Source organism: Vicugna pacos, chromosome 4 (genome assembly GCF_048564905.1).
Source record: "Vicugna pacos chromosome 4, VicPac4, whole genome shotgun sequence".
Taxonomy (NCBI): domain Eukaryota; kingdom Metazoa; phylum Chordata; class Mammalia; order Artiodactyla; family Camelidae; genus Vicugna; species Vicugna pacos.
The window spans coordinates 8,267,660-8,286,758 of NC_132990.1; the positions used below are offsets into that span (position 1 = coordinate 8,267,660).

General features: G+C 45.8%; 1 protein-coding gene across 2 annotated transcripts in view; it reads left to right on the forward strand.

Annotated features, from left to right (window-relative positions):
- The window catches only part of FRMD3 (FERM domain containing 3), a 256,004-nt gene that overhangs the window by 157,181 nt on the left and 79,724 nt on the right, over window positions 1-19,099 (forward strand). For both annotated transcript variants that reach the window (XM_006209258.3, XM_006209259.2), the window contains exons 4-6: window positions 6,245-6,323; window positions 11,459-11,556; window positions 17,504-17,627. In XM_006209258.3, the coding sequence (XP_006209320.2) occupies window positions 6,245-6,323; window positions 11,459-11,556; window positions 17,504-17,627 (301 nt within the window). The remainder of the gene's footprint in view (window positions 1-6,244; window positions 6,324-11,458; window positions 11,557-17,503; window positions 17,628-19,099) is intronic.

Genomic DNA, 19,099 nt, shown 5'->3' on the forward strand with positions numbered 1-19,099 from the left:
AAAAGAGCAGCCGTTAAGTGAGCAGTTCTCTGTGGCTGGTTCGTTTGATCATATCCCAAGAGTGGTAGCTCGTTGACTGAGCGAGTAATGCTTTGCCCTCTTGGCGCGCAGTGTCGTTTTGCGCATGTGTAGAAGGAGTGCGCGCTCCTGAGCTGTTTGATCACGGAGTTTCATCGCTGAGTCAGCAGCATCCCTGTGCCCAGCGGAGAGTGGAGTGTGTTCCTCAGCTCTCAGTCCAAAGCCCCCGGAAGGACCTGGGAGGGAGCGTTCATCTGGTTAGGAATAAAAAGGTGTCAGTCATACTGAACCCCCGACGCCTGCTTGGGGTCCTTTGGAAAGTAAGCCTCTTATTTGCAGGGTGATAGGGGTCTTTTCTGCAACCCCAAACCCTTTGCAGTATTTCTCCAGAGTCTGAAAGTGTGACCCAAAAAAAAAAAAAAAAAGTCACTTTTTTTTTTTTTCCAATAGGATCCCAGAGGAGGGAGGCGTAAGAGAGACACATTCCAGGCATAGGTATTGTCCTCACATCTGCTGGAGCCACGAGCTCTACGCTTTGACTGCTGTTAAAAGGAGTCTGGGGAAGTTTTTCATAGCTGTCAGCCAGAATGTGTATGAGAAAGGTCATGAGTTTATATGTATAGTCCCAAAGTTATGGTTTTTGCTTTTCTGTTGTCTGTGATGATTAGAGGAAGACCATTGCATTTTAAGAAAAGATGCTGAGGGATGTTTCCTTAGACAAAAAAAAAAATCCTATTTGTTTTTACAAAGATTTGAGGACCATTGTCGGTTAAAAATAGAAAGCCATTTTCTGTCATTTTCACTGGGAAGCCTGCTCCCCTGATCATTTCGTATCTCCATTTCTGGGCAAGGTCTCAAAGTGGAGATGAGGAGGCCTGTCTCTGCTTTGTAAACGGCTGTTCCTCCCCCCACGTTCTCACTGTTAACAAACCACCAAAATGATAATACCCCAGGATCTGCTAATGCAAAAAGGGGCCACTGAGCTGCCCCGCGGTGGTACTTGGCCTCCCCACCCCTCCTCTAGCAGGTAATAGAGGGCTGTGAGAGAGGAGCCTTGCTTTCCTAGGTGCAATTACATGCTCCTGGCAGTTCTTAAGTGAATTTTTGCATTTTTTTCCCTTTTCTGCTACTCAGTGCTATTCTCATTTTTAGCACTTACATGGCTGAGTAAATGCTGATTTTCAGCTGTTGATTTGAATGCAGTTTCGTCTTCCCCATCTCCTCCCTCCTGTTTCCACCGTCCTCTTCTTTTCTCCTGGTGGGAGTGTTTACCTAAGTGTGAGCTTTTGTTTTGTTGGGATACTGTGCCGTGTGCACCTGCCAAGAGCCCAGTGGGTCTGTTTAAACACCTCCGGGGAGGTTGCCATGGCCCCCAGTGTTCGCCCCTCTTCCAGAGCAGGAAGCAGAGAAGTTAAGTGGTTTGTTCAAGGTCACTGTTGGAAGTCCCTTTCAAAGTCTGGGCACTGATCCCCCCGGGGGTTTAGGGTTCCCACCACCCCATGTGCTCCTGTCACTGATGCTGGAGGCTTAGTACCGCAGTGGAAATGAACCATAGCGTCGTCCCCCGGGGGATGACCATGCCGCCCAATCTGGTGAAGGCGCTGGTGCCTGCTCGTGAGGCCACTGCTGGGGTAGGGCCCCCGAGCACAGCGTGGGCTTCGTTGCCTGCATGTTACCTCCGTACCACGTGGCTCCCGCTCCCTCATCAGGCATTTCCAACTCTGGTTCTGCGCCAAATGTTTGGCACAGGTCAGAGTCATCCTTTGCTTCATTCATTCCCCTTTCCCTGTAGCTTAAGAATAAGAAGATGTGGAAGCTGGAATGAGCTGAGACACTTAGCTGCTTGGAGAAGGGGATAGGCTCATCTCCACAAGGGGATTTCGACCTTATACACGTGCCAGGGAGGATGTGCCGGCCGTCAGGTGGGACCCGGGGAGGCTCCTTTTCCAGCATTTACACAGCAGCTGTGGGCGCACGCCCGTGCTCCACAGCAAAGCTTCTGACCCCAAACCAGCGTCAATATATATGGGTGGGGGGGGTGGGTTCTTTAATGATTTAAAATTTTAAATAATTGTATTTCTCCCCTGATTTAGTTTTCTAGAAGGTAGTAAAGAGAATTGCACTTGCCTGCATGGATTTGATTGCCTGGTGATAAGAAAAGGGAACAGAAGTGGGGGTGGTCTTCTCTCAGCCTTTAAATCCCTTATTCTTCTCCATAACATTTACGACCTTCCACTGTCCCATGTATGTCACTTATTTATTTTGATTTACCGTACTTTTGTGGGTTTACTCCGCAAGAATGTGTCCTCCATGAGGACAGAATTTTTTGTGTTTTCATCTAAACCTGTGCCTAGTACGTACTCAAAACAAATCTGTTGATTGAATTAATTAATCCTCCCTCTAGAAGTCGCTGTTCTAACCTACTCCAGAGTCCCTGAATTTGTCCCAGATGTTGAAGAGCAGAGGTTGAGTTATAGGACGTGAGGTTTTCAAAATATAAATCCTAGAAATTGCTGTCGTGATTCAGGCTTTGGACCTTCTAGGCCAGTATTCTGATGGGATGAATGTGATGGCGAGGCTCGGCTGTCCACCCTGACATCTGCCTCAAAGGCTGAGCATCATCATGCATTTGTTCAACCAGGCAGATGGAGAGATAGTCTTTTATCAATAATTTGCTCTGGGGATAAAACCCGAACAAGACAGACAGGTCCAGACCCTTGTAAACCTTGTCATCCATAACTAGATAAACACTGGGGCGGGGGAAAATGATCTTTTCACCCCATTCCAACCCTGTGAAGAAGCATTCCTTAGCTTGACTGCTGGCTGCATGATACAGTTTTGCATCTGGAGCCTTCAGTGAGTTCTTCAAGGAGAAGCCCGCTGCCACAGCAGCCTCTTCAGGCCCAGGCGGTGAGGCTGAGCTTCTCGTGGGCACCAGTCCCTGATGCTGCCCGTGGTTCATTTTGTCAAAATCACGTGCTCCTTTTAACCTACAGGGAAAGTTTTTCTTTTATGGGCGACATGGGATCAGGGATGCTGGATCAACATGAGAGAAAGACACAGCAGGGGTGTGTAGGATGGTAGAAGAAAATGGGTAGAAAGTCTCAGACTTGAAAGGTGCCACCACTTGCTTTTTCTGCTACCCGCTCTCATCCCTCTGATGAGAGGTCTGGTGGTGAGCATATCGCTAGTACCTTGTATTAATTTCCTCCATGGTCACATCCTCGAAGATAGAGGGAGATGTCAGGAGCTTAGTGGCTGCTTCTGTGTGACTCAGCAACAGCATATATGAAAAGAATTATGGATGTTGGTCTATTGTAAACTCAGAGTGAATCAGCATTGAGTTGAAGCTGTTGAGAGGGAGCAACAGGCACGTCCAGGGTGAGGCCGGTGATGGTCCCCTCACGTGAGCGGCTGTGACCACCCCTGGGGCCCCCTGCTTGGCTTGAAGAAACACAGAGGAGACAGGAATACACTCAGGGTGAGGGCACTTGAAACTGTTTCATATGAGGAGCAGTTAAAAGAACTGGGGATATTTATTTTAGAGAAGACTCGGAAGGGCTGTGAGCACTGTCATCAACTGATGGAAGGGCTCTCCGTGTGGGAGAAGCATTAGCTCATTCTGGAGCCTCAGGTCTTGGACAAGGATGACTGGGGTGGAAGGACTTCCTACAGTCAGGGGTACTGAAAGATGGCCGCCCGGGAAGCTGCCGCTGAGCCTCACTGCTTGATCCCTTAGGAAGAACGCAAATCCCCATTTGTGTCTGGTGAGCTCAGGTACCTACTGAAGCCAGCCTAGGGCATGCAGGCAGATAAGCTGCCCAGATAGGAGACAAAATGACAGCTCTCATTGGGGTCTGCCTTCTGTGATCCTCCTTTCCTCTCTTTGCCTTCAGTCAGCTGATTTTATTCCCCCAGATTCAAATATTGGGAGTCTATATTAAAATATATATTTAATAATATATGAAATATTTAATGATATATGAAATAAAAATGTATTTAATAATATATCCACAGATGTACATATAATAGAATAGAATTGTTTGCATATTAAAATGTGGAAGCAACCTGAATGATGATTAAAAAGGAATAGTGGAGTAAATTCTAGTGTATCATGTGAACGCTCAGGCAGTTATTACAGACAGTGAGTTAGCGCTTATCTACTGCCCTAGATGGATGGGCAGGGTATAGAGTTAAATGAGAAAAGCTAGAGAAACATATGCAGTATGATCTTATTTTGTGAGATTCAATTATATTTAAAAATTCCTTACATATATAATCATGTTGGCATATATTTTGTATGAGGACGGCAAAAGTGGGGAAGGATAGAGATGAAGTGGTCACCAGTGGTGGGGGAGTTTGGGGTGAGGTGGGGACCCGAGGGACAGAAGGGGCAGGAATAGGGACCGAGTGAAGGGAAGTGAAAGGGGAAGGCTCGTGTCTCTGTCAGTCAGCCATCTATCTCCCTATCATCTGTCTGTCTGTCTATCTGGCTTCATTGGTTGTGCTTCAGCATGTATCAATTTTGATGACTTTAACAGAGATAAGAAGAAAGAAAGGAGAAAAATCCTTTCTCTTTTAGGCTATTTTCATTTCTTTGCTCTGTTGTTCTTATAGAAACTGTCTCAGCTTTTCTATTAATGACACTCCAGAAGTTTTATAATTAAAAAATATGTATACTGTTAGTTTTAATCTTTTAGAGGTGATGATTTAAACAAATTAAAAGAAATCTGGGGAATGTGTAAAAATAAAAGATTTTGAGTCAAAACTGAGTTTCTAGATATTGTGAAAGATGAATGACAAGAATCATTTGTATTTTTCTTCATTCTTTCTTTGCTGTATAAGTGCCATTTTCTCCTAGTGCTCCAGAAAAATACTCCTTTTCTTAAATCTAAGGAACACAGGATCAGCTTGGGAGCACCCGACTGAGTTAAGAAATTTGCTAGTTTCTAGGGCAGAGGGTGGAGCATTGAATGGAGGGTTCTGACATCTGTGTGTGTTTGTACTTTTAATCCATTTTTTCTCTGCTGAGATATCCAGCAAAACGCTGCTGTGTTTCCCTGTGATTTGGATGCTTTCTTTCAAACTATTTTAAAGAATTGTCTTCTATATTAAATTATCCTTGTTACACATTTATGTTTGATGCAGATGGTCCTTTATACATAAAGAATTTGTCTGCATACAGAATAGTCCCAGACATTGTAGAATTGGCTGGTGATTGAACCCCTGCTTATTATGGAAGAGGATTTGAGGGAGAATAGGATGCTGTTTCATATTCACATTTGGATGTAGAGTCAGAACTGATCCCAAGCAGCCACAGTGACAAAATGATGAATAAGTGGGAATGTCAGATCCGTAGAAATAATAATGGTAATCGTTGTATTTCTTTGATTTTAAGGTGCTTGTTTTACATACTAACTGAAATCTAAATACATCGTTACCACACTTGTGTGCATTTATAAGGTTAATATTGCAAGTCAACAGCAGTGGTCTTGTAATTAAAGGGATCAGAAATCCCATAGAACCCCCTTAGCTGGTTATTGGGCTCCGGATATTTTAATGCAATTAGAACATTCCAGAATCACGAACCTCAGCCAGAATTTCAGTCTGCATAGTGCTGTCTTGATTCAAAGCAGGAAGTTATAAAAAGTGTTTCTTTTCATGCAAACGACTGCCTCATTGATAACACTAAAATAATACTAAAATTATACAAAGGATCTGTGCCTGGCTGACTCCATTTCTTAAATCTTGATCTGAGTTCAAAGGCACCATCATTTTGGGAAAGCTAGTCCTGTGCAGTGACATTTTTCCACCTCACAGGCTAAAGAATATTTCACTGGGCCAACAATCTGAATGGTGCTCAGGAGCAATTTATCCATCAGAAGGGGGTGGGAGGAATCAGAGGAGAAAATGTTATTTGAAGCTGTGACCTGGAGAGAAGGAAGGAGGCAGGACGTGGAAAGCCGTGCTGACTGACACCTGCCTGTGTCCCGCGTTTGTTTTGGGCGTCTTGTTAAGCATTTCCATTGAGTTTCGCTGTCACCGTTTTCTCTGCTTTGTTTTCTTGGGCATAATACCTGTTCTTTCAGAACATCGCCGTGCACCTGCCTCTCCCCGCTCCCCTCCCCAGGCTAGGCTGCAAGGCTTCATGGCTGACTCTCCTGTGTGTGTTTGAGTCCATGGTCTTTTGCTGCTCTTCTCATGCTTTTTCTTTATGATGTTTCAGCTCATCCACCATACACCATGTGCTTTAGAGTGAAATTCTACCCACACGAACCCCTGAAGATTAAAGAAGAGCTCACAAGGTATTTTTTGTTTGTTTGTATGTTTAATGTGCACCTTGAACCAGCCAGGGCCCCCGAGTCTCACCGGCCAGCAGTGACTCCCATTTAGCGCAGAACGTCTCCACTGAGCAGCTCAGCATCCTGGCTTGGAATGTTTCTCTTGCACTTAATTGTCTTGGGATTTTTCAGTTGTCATCGGGAGTGTAATTAACTGCACAGAGAAGCAGTGGGTATAAGGAGGAGGTGCTCTCTGAAAACATCTGACAGTGGGGTGCTAAAAATAAACAGAAGATGACTGTCTTTAGGATGTGGGCAAATTCATAGCTAGTGCAGCCCTGCGGCCTATCTTTTGGATCTTAAGCTTTTCTGGGAGGGAGAAGATCCCTTGATAGAATGGGCTGTGTGTCATCCCACATTCCACTTGCAAACTGACCCAACTCGGGGGAGGGCCGGCTTCTCTCCCCTCCTAGACTCTTCTCAGCCCAACTATGCATTTTCCAGCTCTCGAGCCTCCTCCTGCCTCATCTCCCTCTGTCAGGGCCACATGCAAACAGTCCGTGGATTTGGGGGTTTGGCTTCCGCTAACAGCCTTGGCCAATGCTGAGCGGGGTTCTGGGAGGGCCAGCTCGGTGGATGGAGAAGAGCCCGTGCATGCTTAGTTTTTGATGAGGCTCTATGTTGGAGACAGAAAAAATCATTGTGTCTAGTCATCTCTCAGAATAATCTGCGTGGGTCCGAATGCAGCAGAGAAGCAAATGCAGTGTGCCCTGATCATCGTGTTCAGGGCCCATAAAGGGTGCTTGGATATTGTGCTCTCTCGTTATCCACGAGTGTCCGGTAAAGCTCCACAGTAGCCACACTAGGTGACATTGGAACGTAGGCGGTGTCTGCTGTTAGTTCGCGCACAGCCATTGGCGGAGGTTGACGCTTGGGGGCGGGGCAGCAGGTGTGTGTTGGGGGGAAAGGGGATATGTAGTTGATGGACGTTGTGAGTGGTGGTTGGTGTTATGCCATCTGGCCTTTTCTTTTTTTTTAATTAAGGTAAATTCACATAACAAATTATTTCCACCATTTCAAAGGATACAATTCAGCAGCATTAAGTCCACTCACAATGTTACGCAACCATCTCCACTGTCAGTTCCAGAACATTTCTCAGCACCCCAGTGAGAAAGTCTGTATCCATTAGCAGTCACTACTCACTCCGTCTCCCCCCACCCCCGCCCCTGGAAACCACCAACCTACTTTCTGTCTGTATGGATTAACCTGTTTTGGACATTTCATGTAAATGGAATTGAACAGTATGGGGCTTTGGCTTGCTTTTGGCTTGAAAATTTTGTTCACCTATTTATTAAGTTCTTCCTCAGTTCCTACTATCTGCATAGCTCAGGGGGCAGGAGCTGTATGAGCTACCAGAAATAGACAGACAGACAGACAGATAGGAGGGGGAGAGAGAGAGATTAGTCTTGCCCTCTAAATCAAATGCTAACGCCAGGCATTAATTCGTCAGGGACCAAATGACTCACTTTTGTCATTTATTTTCTTTAAAATCTTGTTTGGAGATTAAAAATTGGATATCTGTCACAATGTAAATTAAGGATGGATCTTTTGTTGTTTTTGTTGTTGTTGTTGAGAAAAGTTCCATTTGAAAGTAAGAGAGTACAAAGTTTTAGTTAATAACCCTAGTTAAGTCCGTCTCCATTAAATCTGCTGGCATTTCCCTGCGTTTGACTGAATAGCTAAGGTATGAATAGTGGATCATTGTGAGCATTTTTATGTCTCTAAAGGAAACTAAGACAATGCTGTGTCCTTGCACAGACAGAAATGGCCTTTTTAAGTCAACACGGTTCTTAGAATTCAAAAGGAATCTGGAAACCATGGGATGATGCATGTACTCATGATTTAAACCCTGTCTTGAGAGAGTTTAATTTTTCTTGTTTGATAAGTTGTTTTATTGTAAGGTTAATCTAAAATTTAAGAAGAATTTGATAAATGAGAAGCTAAGATCACATTCATGACCAGGCTTAGGGGTTTAAAAAAAATGAGAAAAAAAGCAGTTTTAAACGAGCAAAACAGTAAAAATACTCACCAGAAAGGACGTGTGAAATCATTTTTTAATCCTTCTCTATCTCTCCATTTACACGGTCATCTTACAGTCCTTTAGATTTCTGGGGCTTTTGTAAATGCTATATACAATTGAATGTAATAAAGCCTGTTGGATTTAAATCTTTCAGTCAGAATCATCTTTAAATTCATGTTAGATCGAGAAGTGTATCATTAATGGTGGCGTAATGATGTGTACCTCAGATCCTCTTGTGTTTTTGTTGCTTAATTCCTTCATGCAGGGAGGGGCGAGACTAAAGGAAAATGCATTTTTATTATTGTTTTCTGTGGTGACTGTGGTATTAAAAATTGAGTATCTGAACCTGAAGCCATTTGTAAGGCTCAGTGGATTATGTGGAATCCACAGTAATCCCGGATCCCATCTGTAGAGTTCACTAATATGAGCACAGACCCAAACTCGGCTATTGTGAAAGCTGATTTTCTTTCCTCAGGGAGCTTTCATCAAACATGATTTCTGAGTTACGGGATTAGAATCCAAACCTCTCGTTCATCAGTAAATATTTATTTGAAGCTGTTTTTTACTCCTAAGCACACCAAAACATAGAAAGGAACGCTTTTTATTCAATGCGTACATTCAGCACATAGAAAAGAAATTTCATGGCATTTAGCCTGGTAGTTTCCAGTCTTTATGAAAGGAAAGATCTCCTCATTTCAAGGAGTTGTGTGACCTTGATCTTCTGAGTGGGCTAAGGCCATGGTCCCCCAAGTCGGGTCCCCAGGTTAGCGGCAGCAGCATCACCCCAGAACTTGACCGCTGCCTCAGGCCTGGGATGGGGCCCTGCAATCTCCAGGAGGTTTTAAAGCATGTCAGAACTTGAGAATTGCTCCTCCAAGACAATTGGATTTTCGAAAGTGTTCTTTTCTTTTGGCAGATATTAATGTGTACAATTCAGTGGGTCTAGTATGTTCGCAAAGTTGGGCCACTATCACCGTGACCTACTCCCAGAACATTTTTATCACCCACGTTTGAAACCAGCACTCAAACAGTCCTTCCTATTCTGCCCTCCCCCCAGTCCCTGGCAGCTACTAAGCTACATTTCTGTCTCTCTAGATTTATCTATTCTGAGCATTTTATGCAAATGGAATCATATAATACATGGCCTTTTGTCTTTGACTTTTCACCTAGCTTGCTGTTTTCAAGGTTCATCCATGTTGTAGCATGAATCAGTAAGTACTTCCTCCCTTTTATGGTTGAATAATATTCCACTGTATGGACAGACCACCTCCCTTTTTCCTTTCATCAGTTGATAGCCACGTTTTAGCTCGTATGAATAACACTGTTGTGAAGACTCATGTACACATTTTTTGGTGAGGACCCAGATTCTGATTTAATTGGGTCTAGGGTAGGGTCCCGGTTTAAACAGTGATAGTATTTCAAAGCTCCCCTAGGTGATTCTAAGGTGCAGTCAGGCTGAGAACCTCTGGTTTAGAGGCTTATTACCCAAGTGTGGTCCACGGGACGGCAGCTCAGCATCACCGGGGAGCTAATTAGAAACGTGGAGTCTCGTGCCTCGCTCAGACCTGCTGAACCAGAACCCACGTGCTAACAGGAGCTCCGGGTAACTGACTGAAGGGAGAAGCACCTGTTTAGGGAGATGCTCTGGGTCCTTGTCTACCAAGTGTGATACTGGTCCTGTGAGAAAATGCACCAACTTGCAGAAAAGAAATTTATTAGGGCCTACCTTTATGTCCTGTATACAGTTCCATACAGAGTTGGGGATAGTTCCATACAGAGTATCATTGGAGCCTCCATTGTGCCCCCAGTGCCTAGCTCTGTCATGGCATAAAGCAGGTGTGAGACAAAGATTCATCAGATGGAACCACCAGTGAGCCACTGAACCCTTCAATGCATCTGGTGTGTCCGGAGATGGTGAGCTCCAGTGCTCGGGAGCTAGGGTGGCAGCACCTGTGTGATCGGGGCATCTCAGTCACACTCTGACCCGGGTTGCGTGTGAGGTTCCTCACAGGCTGAGTAAAGATCAGGTTATCTGAGCACTGGAGGCAGTGACTGGGATTGACTGGGTGGTGCATCCGCCTGGGCCTCAAGAACCTGGAAAGCAAAAAAAAAAAAAAAAAAAGATGGGCCACTGAGACTTAAACTCTAAAACAAAGAATCTGCACACATCTGCAAAATTACTTTAGTCAGAAACAATAGTCCCCAGGCCTGAGCCTTCGGTGAAAGAATCAACCTGCCTAAGAAGTACCAGGAGGTCTGAAGGGGGCTTAATCAGTGTAGGGGAACGAGGGGACAGTGACAAGATGAGCCTGAACCAGGGTCTGGTAACTGGCTTGTCCCCCCACCCCCTTCCCCACTGAATCAGGCCCATGAGTATTTTTTATTTGGCGCTACAGTGTTTTCAAAAATAGTTTGCTGCGATGTTTAAAATTCAAAGGATTCCACTTCTAAACCAGGCTTGGTGATGTCCCGGGGAAGCTGGCCATCGTTGGCCTGGCTTCCAGGGCGGTGCTGGGCTGACCCCTTCATGGGAGCCAGTACCCTCGTTTCTGGTCCCCGACGCCCTATCGCCAGCCCACGTTCCCTGGTCTCAGGCCTGCCTGGCCCTGCAGTCAGCTTAGTCTCCCATCCCTGGGGAGGGAGAGAGCATGTTAAACAGATGACATCTCAAGCTGTGAGTAAGTTAGCTTCCCAGCCTCATAACCAAGTCTTTTTGAGATGGGTTAATGTGAGTCTGTCTGCCCCTGAGACCAGACTCTCTGTTTCACAAAGAGCTTGGGCAGCCTGTACCTAAGATGCAGGTGGCGGTGACAGTGGCTGGGGCTGTCATCATGTGGGACTTCCTACCAGGGACAGTGACTGCCAGGCCCTGTGGCTCTCCTCGGTCCTTGGCGTGTCTCTCTGGAAGGGACCAGCCACGCGGCTTTGGATGCTGCTACAGACACTTGAGGGTTTTCCCAGCTTGCCCCCCGAGGGGCGTGGGCAGGGCTCTGGTAACTGTGGAGGAGGCGTGAACAAGACTTCTTCTTCTAGGCCTCAGCCAAACATTAGGACGACTCTTTCTGCTTTTGTGTTACAGGTACCTTTTGTACCTGCAAATTAAGAGAGATATTTTCCATGGTCGACTGCTCTGCTCCTTTTCCGATGCCGCCTACCTGGGTGCCTGTATCGTTCAAGGTAAGTTGGCCACCGTTGTACTGGGCAGTAGAGCTTTGGCAGTTCAGAGCCTCCCCTTCCCTGACCTCATCCCGTCACTCCCGTGGTCTGAGGCCAGGTAGGGCTGGGCACTTAGCAACACGCCCCTCCTCCCCTTCCCTCCTAAGCCAGCGACGTCCCGGTGGGAGGAGGCTGGGCTGCGGTGATCACAGGGGCCTCTGCAGGAAGAGAGGTCCTTGAGGCCCCAAGGGAGAGCTCAGAGCCTCTCTGTCAAAGGGGCCAGAATGCAGGACTTTATAAGAAGCTCTGGAGGGACATGCGGTGTTCTATGCTGTGTGCTCTTCCCAGCAGGTGTGGGGAGTGATGGGTGTATTGAGGGGGGGAATCTGTGTCCAAGAAGGTAGGTGTTAAACCAGGGTCATCTCACATGTTTGAAGTGAAATGTCAAAGCTTTGATGCATATATATTCACACCAGTAGCAGGTGTGTATCTGCATGTGTGAGCACTGTGTCTAATCCTCAGGTTTTCCAGCCTGGCCGTAGCCTGGTGAGGAGAGCGCCAGGCTCACCATCTGCCGTTTCTCGGTTTGAACCTGACTTCTCATTTCCCGGTTATTTCACATCAACGAATGATTTAAACTCTTTAAGCGTCAATGTCTTCATATATTTAATCAGGTGGTCATGCCTCCTTCACTGCTGTGTGTAGATTTCATGAGACTTCGTCTCAGGGTTAACAAGCCCCAGAGGGTGGGGCAGTGGGAAGCAGCAAGCACTTCTGACCCACGGTTGGCTTCTGGATGTTTCCACCTGTGAGAAAAGACTGTTTGAGGAAAGGCAGTCTCCAAGGCCCAGGACCCAAGTGAAGAACGACTCAGGTGTCTGCTCCCCTGGGCCAGTCGGGAGGCAGCTGGCAGCAGGGCCTGTTTGGAGGGACCCAGGTGGTCCAGCCATTTGTAATACGGATGCTGATGACGTGTTTATGAGAGAAGGGGGCACGGGGAGGGGAGCCAGGAGAGGAGAGGAGGGATGGGGAGAGAGGTGGGGGGAAGGAAAGGAGGGAGGGAAGAAAGGGAGGAGAGAGAGGTTATGAGGTGAGCATGCCATCCATATGGAGGATCTGGAATAACAAAGGAGCTTATGATGGGGTCATAAGTGGATCATGACAAGGGTCTGTCTGATCGCAATTCCAAGCTACATTCACAGCTTAAGAGAGACACCTGTCATTTTCCTGGGGGCTTCACTGTCACTCACCACTGTCCCCGTGGGATGCTCTGTGCTGTGAAATGGTTCCCAGAACCCTGTTCCCAGGTGCGTGTGCTCTCTGAGAATTCTGAAGTCTGTGTTGCTTTTCTGCTCCCCCTGGGAGCAACCTGGTGCTGCTCAGCAGATTTTGGCAGTGATATTAAAACCCTTAGAGACATTCAAGTCTAAAGTCAGACGACAGTGATGCCATGATGGGAAATAGTCCTTCTGTCTGCCTGGAGTGGAGTATGTGCTTCTGAAAGCCCCCTCTCTTACGTAGAGCTGAGGATGTTCAGACCCCATGGTTCTCCTTCTCTGTGGAAACTGCAGGTTCCTGTTAGGGGACACTGTCTTCCACAAGGGAAGAGTGAATCGATACTAATACGAGCAACAGACCAGCGTATGAAGATCTCAGGATGCATTTAGGCATTAGTGAATCATGGTCAATTCTCCGAGGACAAGCTCAATGTGGATCCGTAATGGGAAACTCTCCATCCTGTTTTATGTTTGGAATAAAGCCACAAAGCCTCCATCCAGATGATCAGGGCCCTCTTTTATCCCTCATTGCCATTATCACTGACGACACGCACAGATGCTGTGGACAAAGTGGAGCTGGAAGTGGACTGGCAGACCTCAGGAAAACCTTTCAGCTCCAAAATGCAGCAGTGTCCACGGGCCATTTGTAGCAAGTCCAGTAAAAGCAGGATTCATGCAGTTCTCTGATGCTCCGGGTGATGTTACAGCCGCTCTGGAGATCGTTACAAATGCAGATAAAGATCTGCTTTGTCAGAACTGCTTATGCCACAGAGAGTGATAGGGAATGTGGAGTAAAGGATTAGAAAGCAGAGGACGTGTGACTTTTTATTGGCCTCTTGTTTGCAAACGCTCTTTGAAGGGGCATGGTTCAGGCTTCAGTACGTTCTGAGAGCATGAAACAGGCAGCCACTCAGAGTTTTGCCTCCTGTATGTGCTGAACACAATGAGCATATTCAATACATGCAATGCCTTGTCTTTCAAAAGACAGATTGGAAAACAAATGCACAAAACCCTGGGGATCTATTTATATCCTTTCTCGGTACCAGTATCTTTCCTGATCCTTCTACAGAACAGCACCATGGTGAAATTACTGTTCTTATCCCCTCTGCCTCGTGTGTTTAATCCCTGCGGGTCTGTGGTTCCTTCTAGATATTCAGGACTCGGTTCAGATGTCACTTCCTCTGAGAAGTCTTCTTGGACTACTAACGTTGCCTTCACTCTGTGCATCATTCCTTCTCATGCCCCTGTTTTGTTGTCTTTTAAGCGCTTATATCTGAAATTATCTTGCTGAGTTGTTTTCGGACTTATTATGCATTGTCTCTTACGTGGAGTCTAAATTCCATGGAAATAGGACCCTGGGGGTCTTTTTTTTTACTGCAGTCTTTCTGTATCCAGCACATAGTAAGTTCTCCACTAAATATGTTAAGTAAACCAAGGCACTTGCCCGAATTGCACCGATGTATGCTCGCTTGCTTTCTTCTATTTTAATGGAGGTCCTGGGGATTGAACCCAGGACCTCATGTATGCTAAGCATGCGCTCTACCACTGAGCTGTGCCCCCCGCCGCCTGTATGCTTTTTTGCTACTTGGGAAAGAGTGGTTGGTTCACTGCCTCATCCATTTATTTGTTCATGTGTTCTCCAAACATTGAACGGCTGCTGGGTGGCTGGCACTGTATTACGAAGTCCTGTTGGGGGCAGGGGACAGACATAAACAGGCAGCTGCGATGATGTGTTAATGTCTAAATAAAGCTACGCATAGGTCCCTGCTCTGACCTCAGGAGGGCCCCTCCTCACCCAGCAGCGGTGGTCAGAGAAGGCTCCTGAAGGAGCTGACCGTGGGGCTACAACGTCCTGTAACATCCTGTGTCTCAGGTTCTCTTGGAACGAGTCCTCTCCAAACCAGGGGAGTTGCCCTTTATACTTACCATCGCCTCATCACATTCATCCTTTTGCTTCAACTCTTTGGATTTTTCTGACAATGGCATTCTCTTAGAAAGGTGCTAGGGCCTATTTCAAATCGAAAGCCACCCTGTGGGTTGTATGTCATTTCTTGTAACTTTGCTCTCAACATTCCATGTAGGAGAGAGCCACAGGCTGCTCACCCAGCTCCTCTTGGCATGGAAACAGAATTTGAAGTTAGAAATCTTTGATCATTTACCAACTGCCTTTTGCTTCAGGTGATGGCAGAGTTAAAGCCAAGCTTTAGAGAAGGAGAAAGCCAGGCACGTGATGGCGGAGGTGTTGCCATTTACCTTGTCAGCAACCCTGCGCAGGGTCATGGCGTTTCTTCTCTTGGTTTGCTGGCGTTTGCCCGGCTGCTTATTTGCTGTGTTCAGCAGTACAAGTCCATTGAACCTCACAAGTTTTCCTGGAAAGAGAAGTGCCTGCCGCAAACAGTGCCGCCCCCACCAACCACTGTGCAAGCTGCCATTTGCATTGCCCATGACCTAGTTTCCCGTGGGTGGTCCATTCCTGGTGGAGAAGCAGGATTGGGTTATATCATCTCCTACATTTTTAGAGGTTCATAGCCAGCTCACAGGGGTGTGTGTGTGTGTGTGGAGGTGTGTCACGTGTATTTTGAAATTTAGATTGAGTTAATCATTAGTCGGTGGCCCACTTTGATCACTGGTCCATTTAGGCCCATCTGTTGACTGACTGATTTCCTTTTTTTCATTATTCTGCATTCCTAAAGGCAACAACTGGGTTCATATATATCTTTGACTTGGCATATATCTTTATGAAATGATAAGTGTTCTTTTGTTTGTATATACTCTTAAATTTCATAAATCAAATAGGGCTACAGAACTCATTCCTTTTTATGCTCAGAACACTAGGGGATCTATTTGGGTTGCTAGGTATACATCTATTTTGTTGCTTTTAATTGCCACGGAGTATCCAGTAAGGTGCATTGTCCATGTGCTATTTATTTATTGCTCCCACCAACAATGAACACCCAAGTTGCCCCATATCCTTTTTTGCACCCAGTTTTTCTAGAATATACTCCCAGAAGTGGGGTTGCCAGATCATGTTAGACTAAATACTCCCAGCTCGCTCTCTAGAAGAGAAAATCTTCAGACGTGCACAAGCATTAACATTTCCTCATGTCCCTGCCCGCACTTAGAATCCAAAGAATCATCCGACTTCCTAAACTTTTTGTTACCCTCGTAGGCAGAAAGTCACGTCCCCTGGTTTTGGCTTGCATAGTTCTCGTCACTGAAGAGTTTGAGCAGCTCTCCGTAAATGAGCCCTTTGGGTTTCCCTGTCTGTGAAACAGCTGCTTATGTTCCTTGACCCATATTCCTATGGTCTTCCTGCCCATACACTCATTGATTTGTAGGGATTTTTTCCTCTGTTCTAAATATTAACCCTTGTCCAATGTAGATTTTGCAAATATATTCTTTCACTTGTCATCTATTATTTTGACTATGATGTCCTTTAATGAACAGAAATATTTTAATTTTGATATGATCAAATTAATTCCCCCGCTGTGGTTGATGGCATTTGGGGTTTTATTTTAAAAGTCCTCCTCATGTGGTATCCATTTTAGATTAAGAACTCTAATTTGAACTCTATTAAGAAGCTTTAAAGAGCTTTGCTTTCCTCCCAGTTCTGTCCTTTCACAGTCATTAGATGATTCAACAATGAAGGGACAGCAGATACAAATTACAGACTTGGATGTGATTGTGCAGATGTGCTTACGGCATATGGATTTTTATTCTACTTCAAAGTCATGTTGTTGATCAGATTCTTGCAATACAATTTCCCCACCATCTCTGATCTCCTTTCCTGGGCCATTTTGCCTGAGATACTTTCCCCTTCTGCGTCATTTTCCTTAGCAAGCTTGTGGGATCAGTGGGAAGTATTCCCAGCGCACAGCATCACCTTTGCTGCTTTAGGCTGTGGTCCATGCACATCCCAAGTCCATCCTCTCCTAGACCCTCTAGGTGCTCACAGATGTGCAGGCATTTCTTTTTACCCTTAAAGACCCTCTGGTGGTGCGCTATATCAGAACAGCAACAACCTTAGGGCTGCTCAGCCATACTTAGACACACACTCTTTAATTTGAAGAGCAATCCGTTTATTTTTAAGCACAATCCTCTTGGGTGTCTTTATGTTGTGACTTTTCACTGAATGAGCCACACCTGCTCAAATCTCAGAGCAGGCAGCTCCAGCCAGGGAATTCCTCGACTCAGAGAAAGTAAACTGTGAAAGGAACCTTCAGGAACACCCAGTGGTTTCCAGCTAGAAGTGGTACCATCTCCTATCACGGGGAGTATTTGGAAAGAATGGAGGGCATTTTGGGTGGCAGTATCACCGCCAGCACTTAGAACTTGAAGGGTGGGGGTGCTAAGTCTCACCATGCCTTGGAATATCTGAAACAATAAAGAATTATTTCCTCAGATGCCAATAGTGCCCCCTTTGAGATACAATGATTTTAATTCCTTTATTGTATAAATGAAGAAAATGAGACCCAGAGAGGTTGGCAAGTGCCCAGGCTAACACAGCCAAGGCTGAACTAGAACATGACCTTCTGGACACGCAGGCTGTGGTCTTCCCGAGGACACCAACACGTTTTGTTGAGTGAGCTTGTTCCATGCACTCCTTTTGGGAGGCGGGAGCCGTCGCGTCTGCACCCTGCTCTTGTTTTTAATCTCTCTCTCTCTCTCTCTTTATTTTCCACTGGTTACAGCTGAGCTCGGTGATTACGATCCTGATGAACATCCTGAGAATTACATCAGTGAGTTTGAGATTTTCCCCAAGCAGTCGCAGAAGCTGGAAAGGAAAATAGTGGAAATCCATAAAAATGAACTCAGGTAATAGGGGCAGACATTTGTAGGGGTGACAGGGGTGACGAAGTATTCTTGCTGCAGGGAATGTGGAAATGATGTTGTGAAGTAAGAATGCTTGTAATGTATGGGTTAGCCTGGCTCAGGTGGCCGGGCAGTATTTCTGGGTGCTGCCAAATTTCTCCATTAACAACAGTCTCAGTAGTGTGGGGTCGCTTGGGTGGCTGTTCATGAACCATCAGCAGTTATTAGAGCTGTACATTTTCTTAGGGGATTTAACCACCATGACGTTCTGAGAGTGAAATCCAGGATAAGTAAGTGATCCTTTCTGTTTTGTATTTTGCATTGCCTCTTCCCCTCCTGTGGCCATCGGCGAGAGCTTTGACTCCAAGTAGAGGAGAATCCGTTGACAAGGTTTCCTTTGCTAAGTTGCTTTCAAGATGATATATTGAGTGTCACTTCTCTTTCACTGGTCAGTGGTGCTTCAGGATGATTAACTACAGAGCAGTAGGAGGAGGAGCAGCAAAATCAAATGCAGTATTGATTCACTATGTACCAGTGTTCTAAGTCCTTGCACATATTGACTCATTTAATCTTCACAGCCACCCAGGAGCGAGGTGCCGTGGTTGTGCCCATTTTACAGATGAGGGAACTGAGGCACAGAGAGATGAAGCATTTTACCCAAGATCACACAGCTAGCCAGTGACAGAGGCAGGGTTTGAATCCAGAGTCTGTCCTCTTGAGCGTGATGATGTGTTCACTCTGTGTAAGCTACCAGGGATGAAATGAAGCATGAATAGGAGTCATTGCCAGTTTGGAATTCAGGTAACTCAGGTATTCTGGTCTGGAACTAGAATTTAGTCCATGAAAATTACAGAAAATTCATTTTGATAAGAATAGCAAGCTTGGGCTGTGCTATGACAGGTATGGATGAAGAGCTGCAAGAGCAGAGATGCCTCCGTCTTATGGGCTTCTGATAATTAAAAAAAAAAAAAACAAAAAAAAACCCCACACAGTATCCCTGGATTATGACTTCTGGAGCAAATAGCTGTCCCCCGGAGAGGCAGTGCTCTAGATCCCTGCTTTATGCAGGCACTCCCCCTTCTGGTGAGTCTGAGAAGAGCATGTGTGTGGGCATTTAAGGTGGCAGCGTAAGCTTTAAAAAGATGACCTTTGTTCTTGAGAGATTAAGATGATCAGGACATCCCAAAATTGTACCAATTTCAGAAAGCAACATATCATCTATATGGGTGATTTTAGAGTATTGTCTCCTAATGAAAGCCTTGTTGATAACACGACAGTCTGATTACTCTCTTTACATTTCCGGGATGTGCGTGCTAGAGGTGAAAGTAAAGTTCTGATCCATTTGAGGGCTTGTGGACCAGCAGCGCCTGGGAAGCACAGGGTGGGACCCTCTGGACGAGGAGTCACATCCTCTGTGCAGACTGCAGGAGACAGGGATTGCACGGTCTGCTGTGATCAGAACTTGCAGGGCCTCA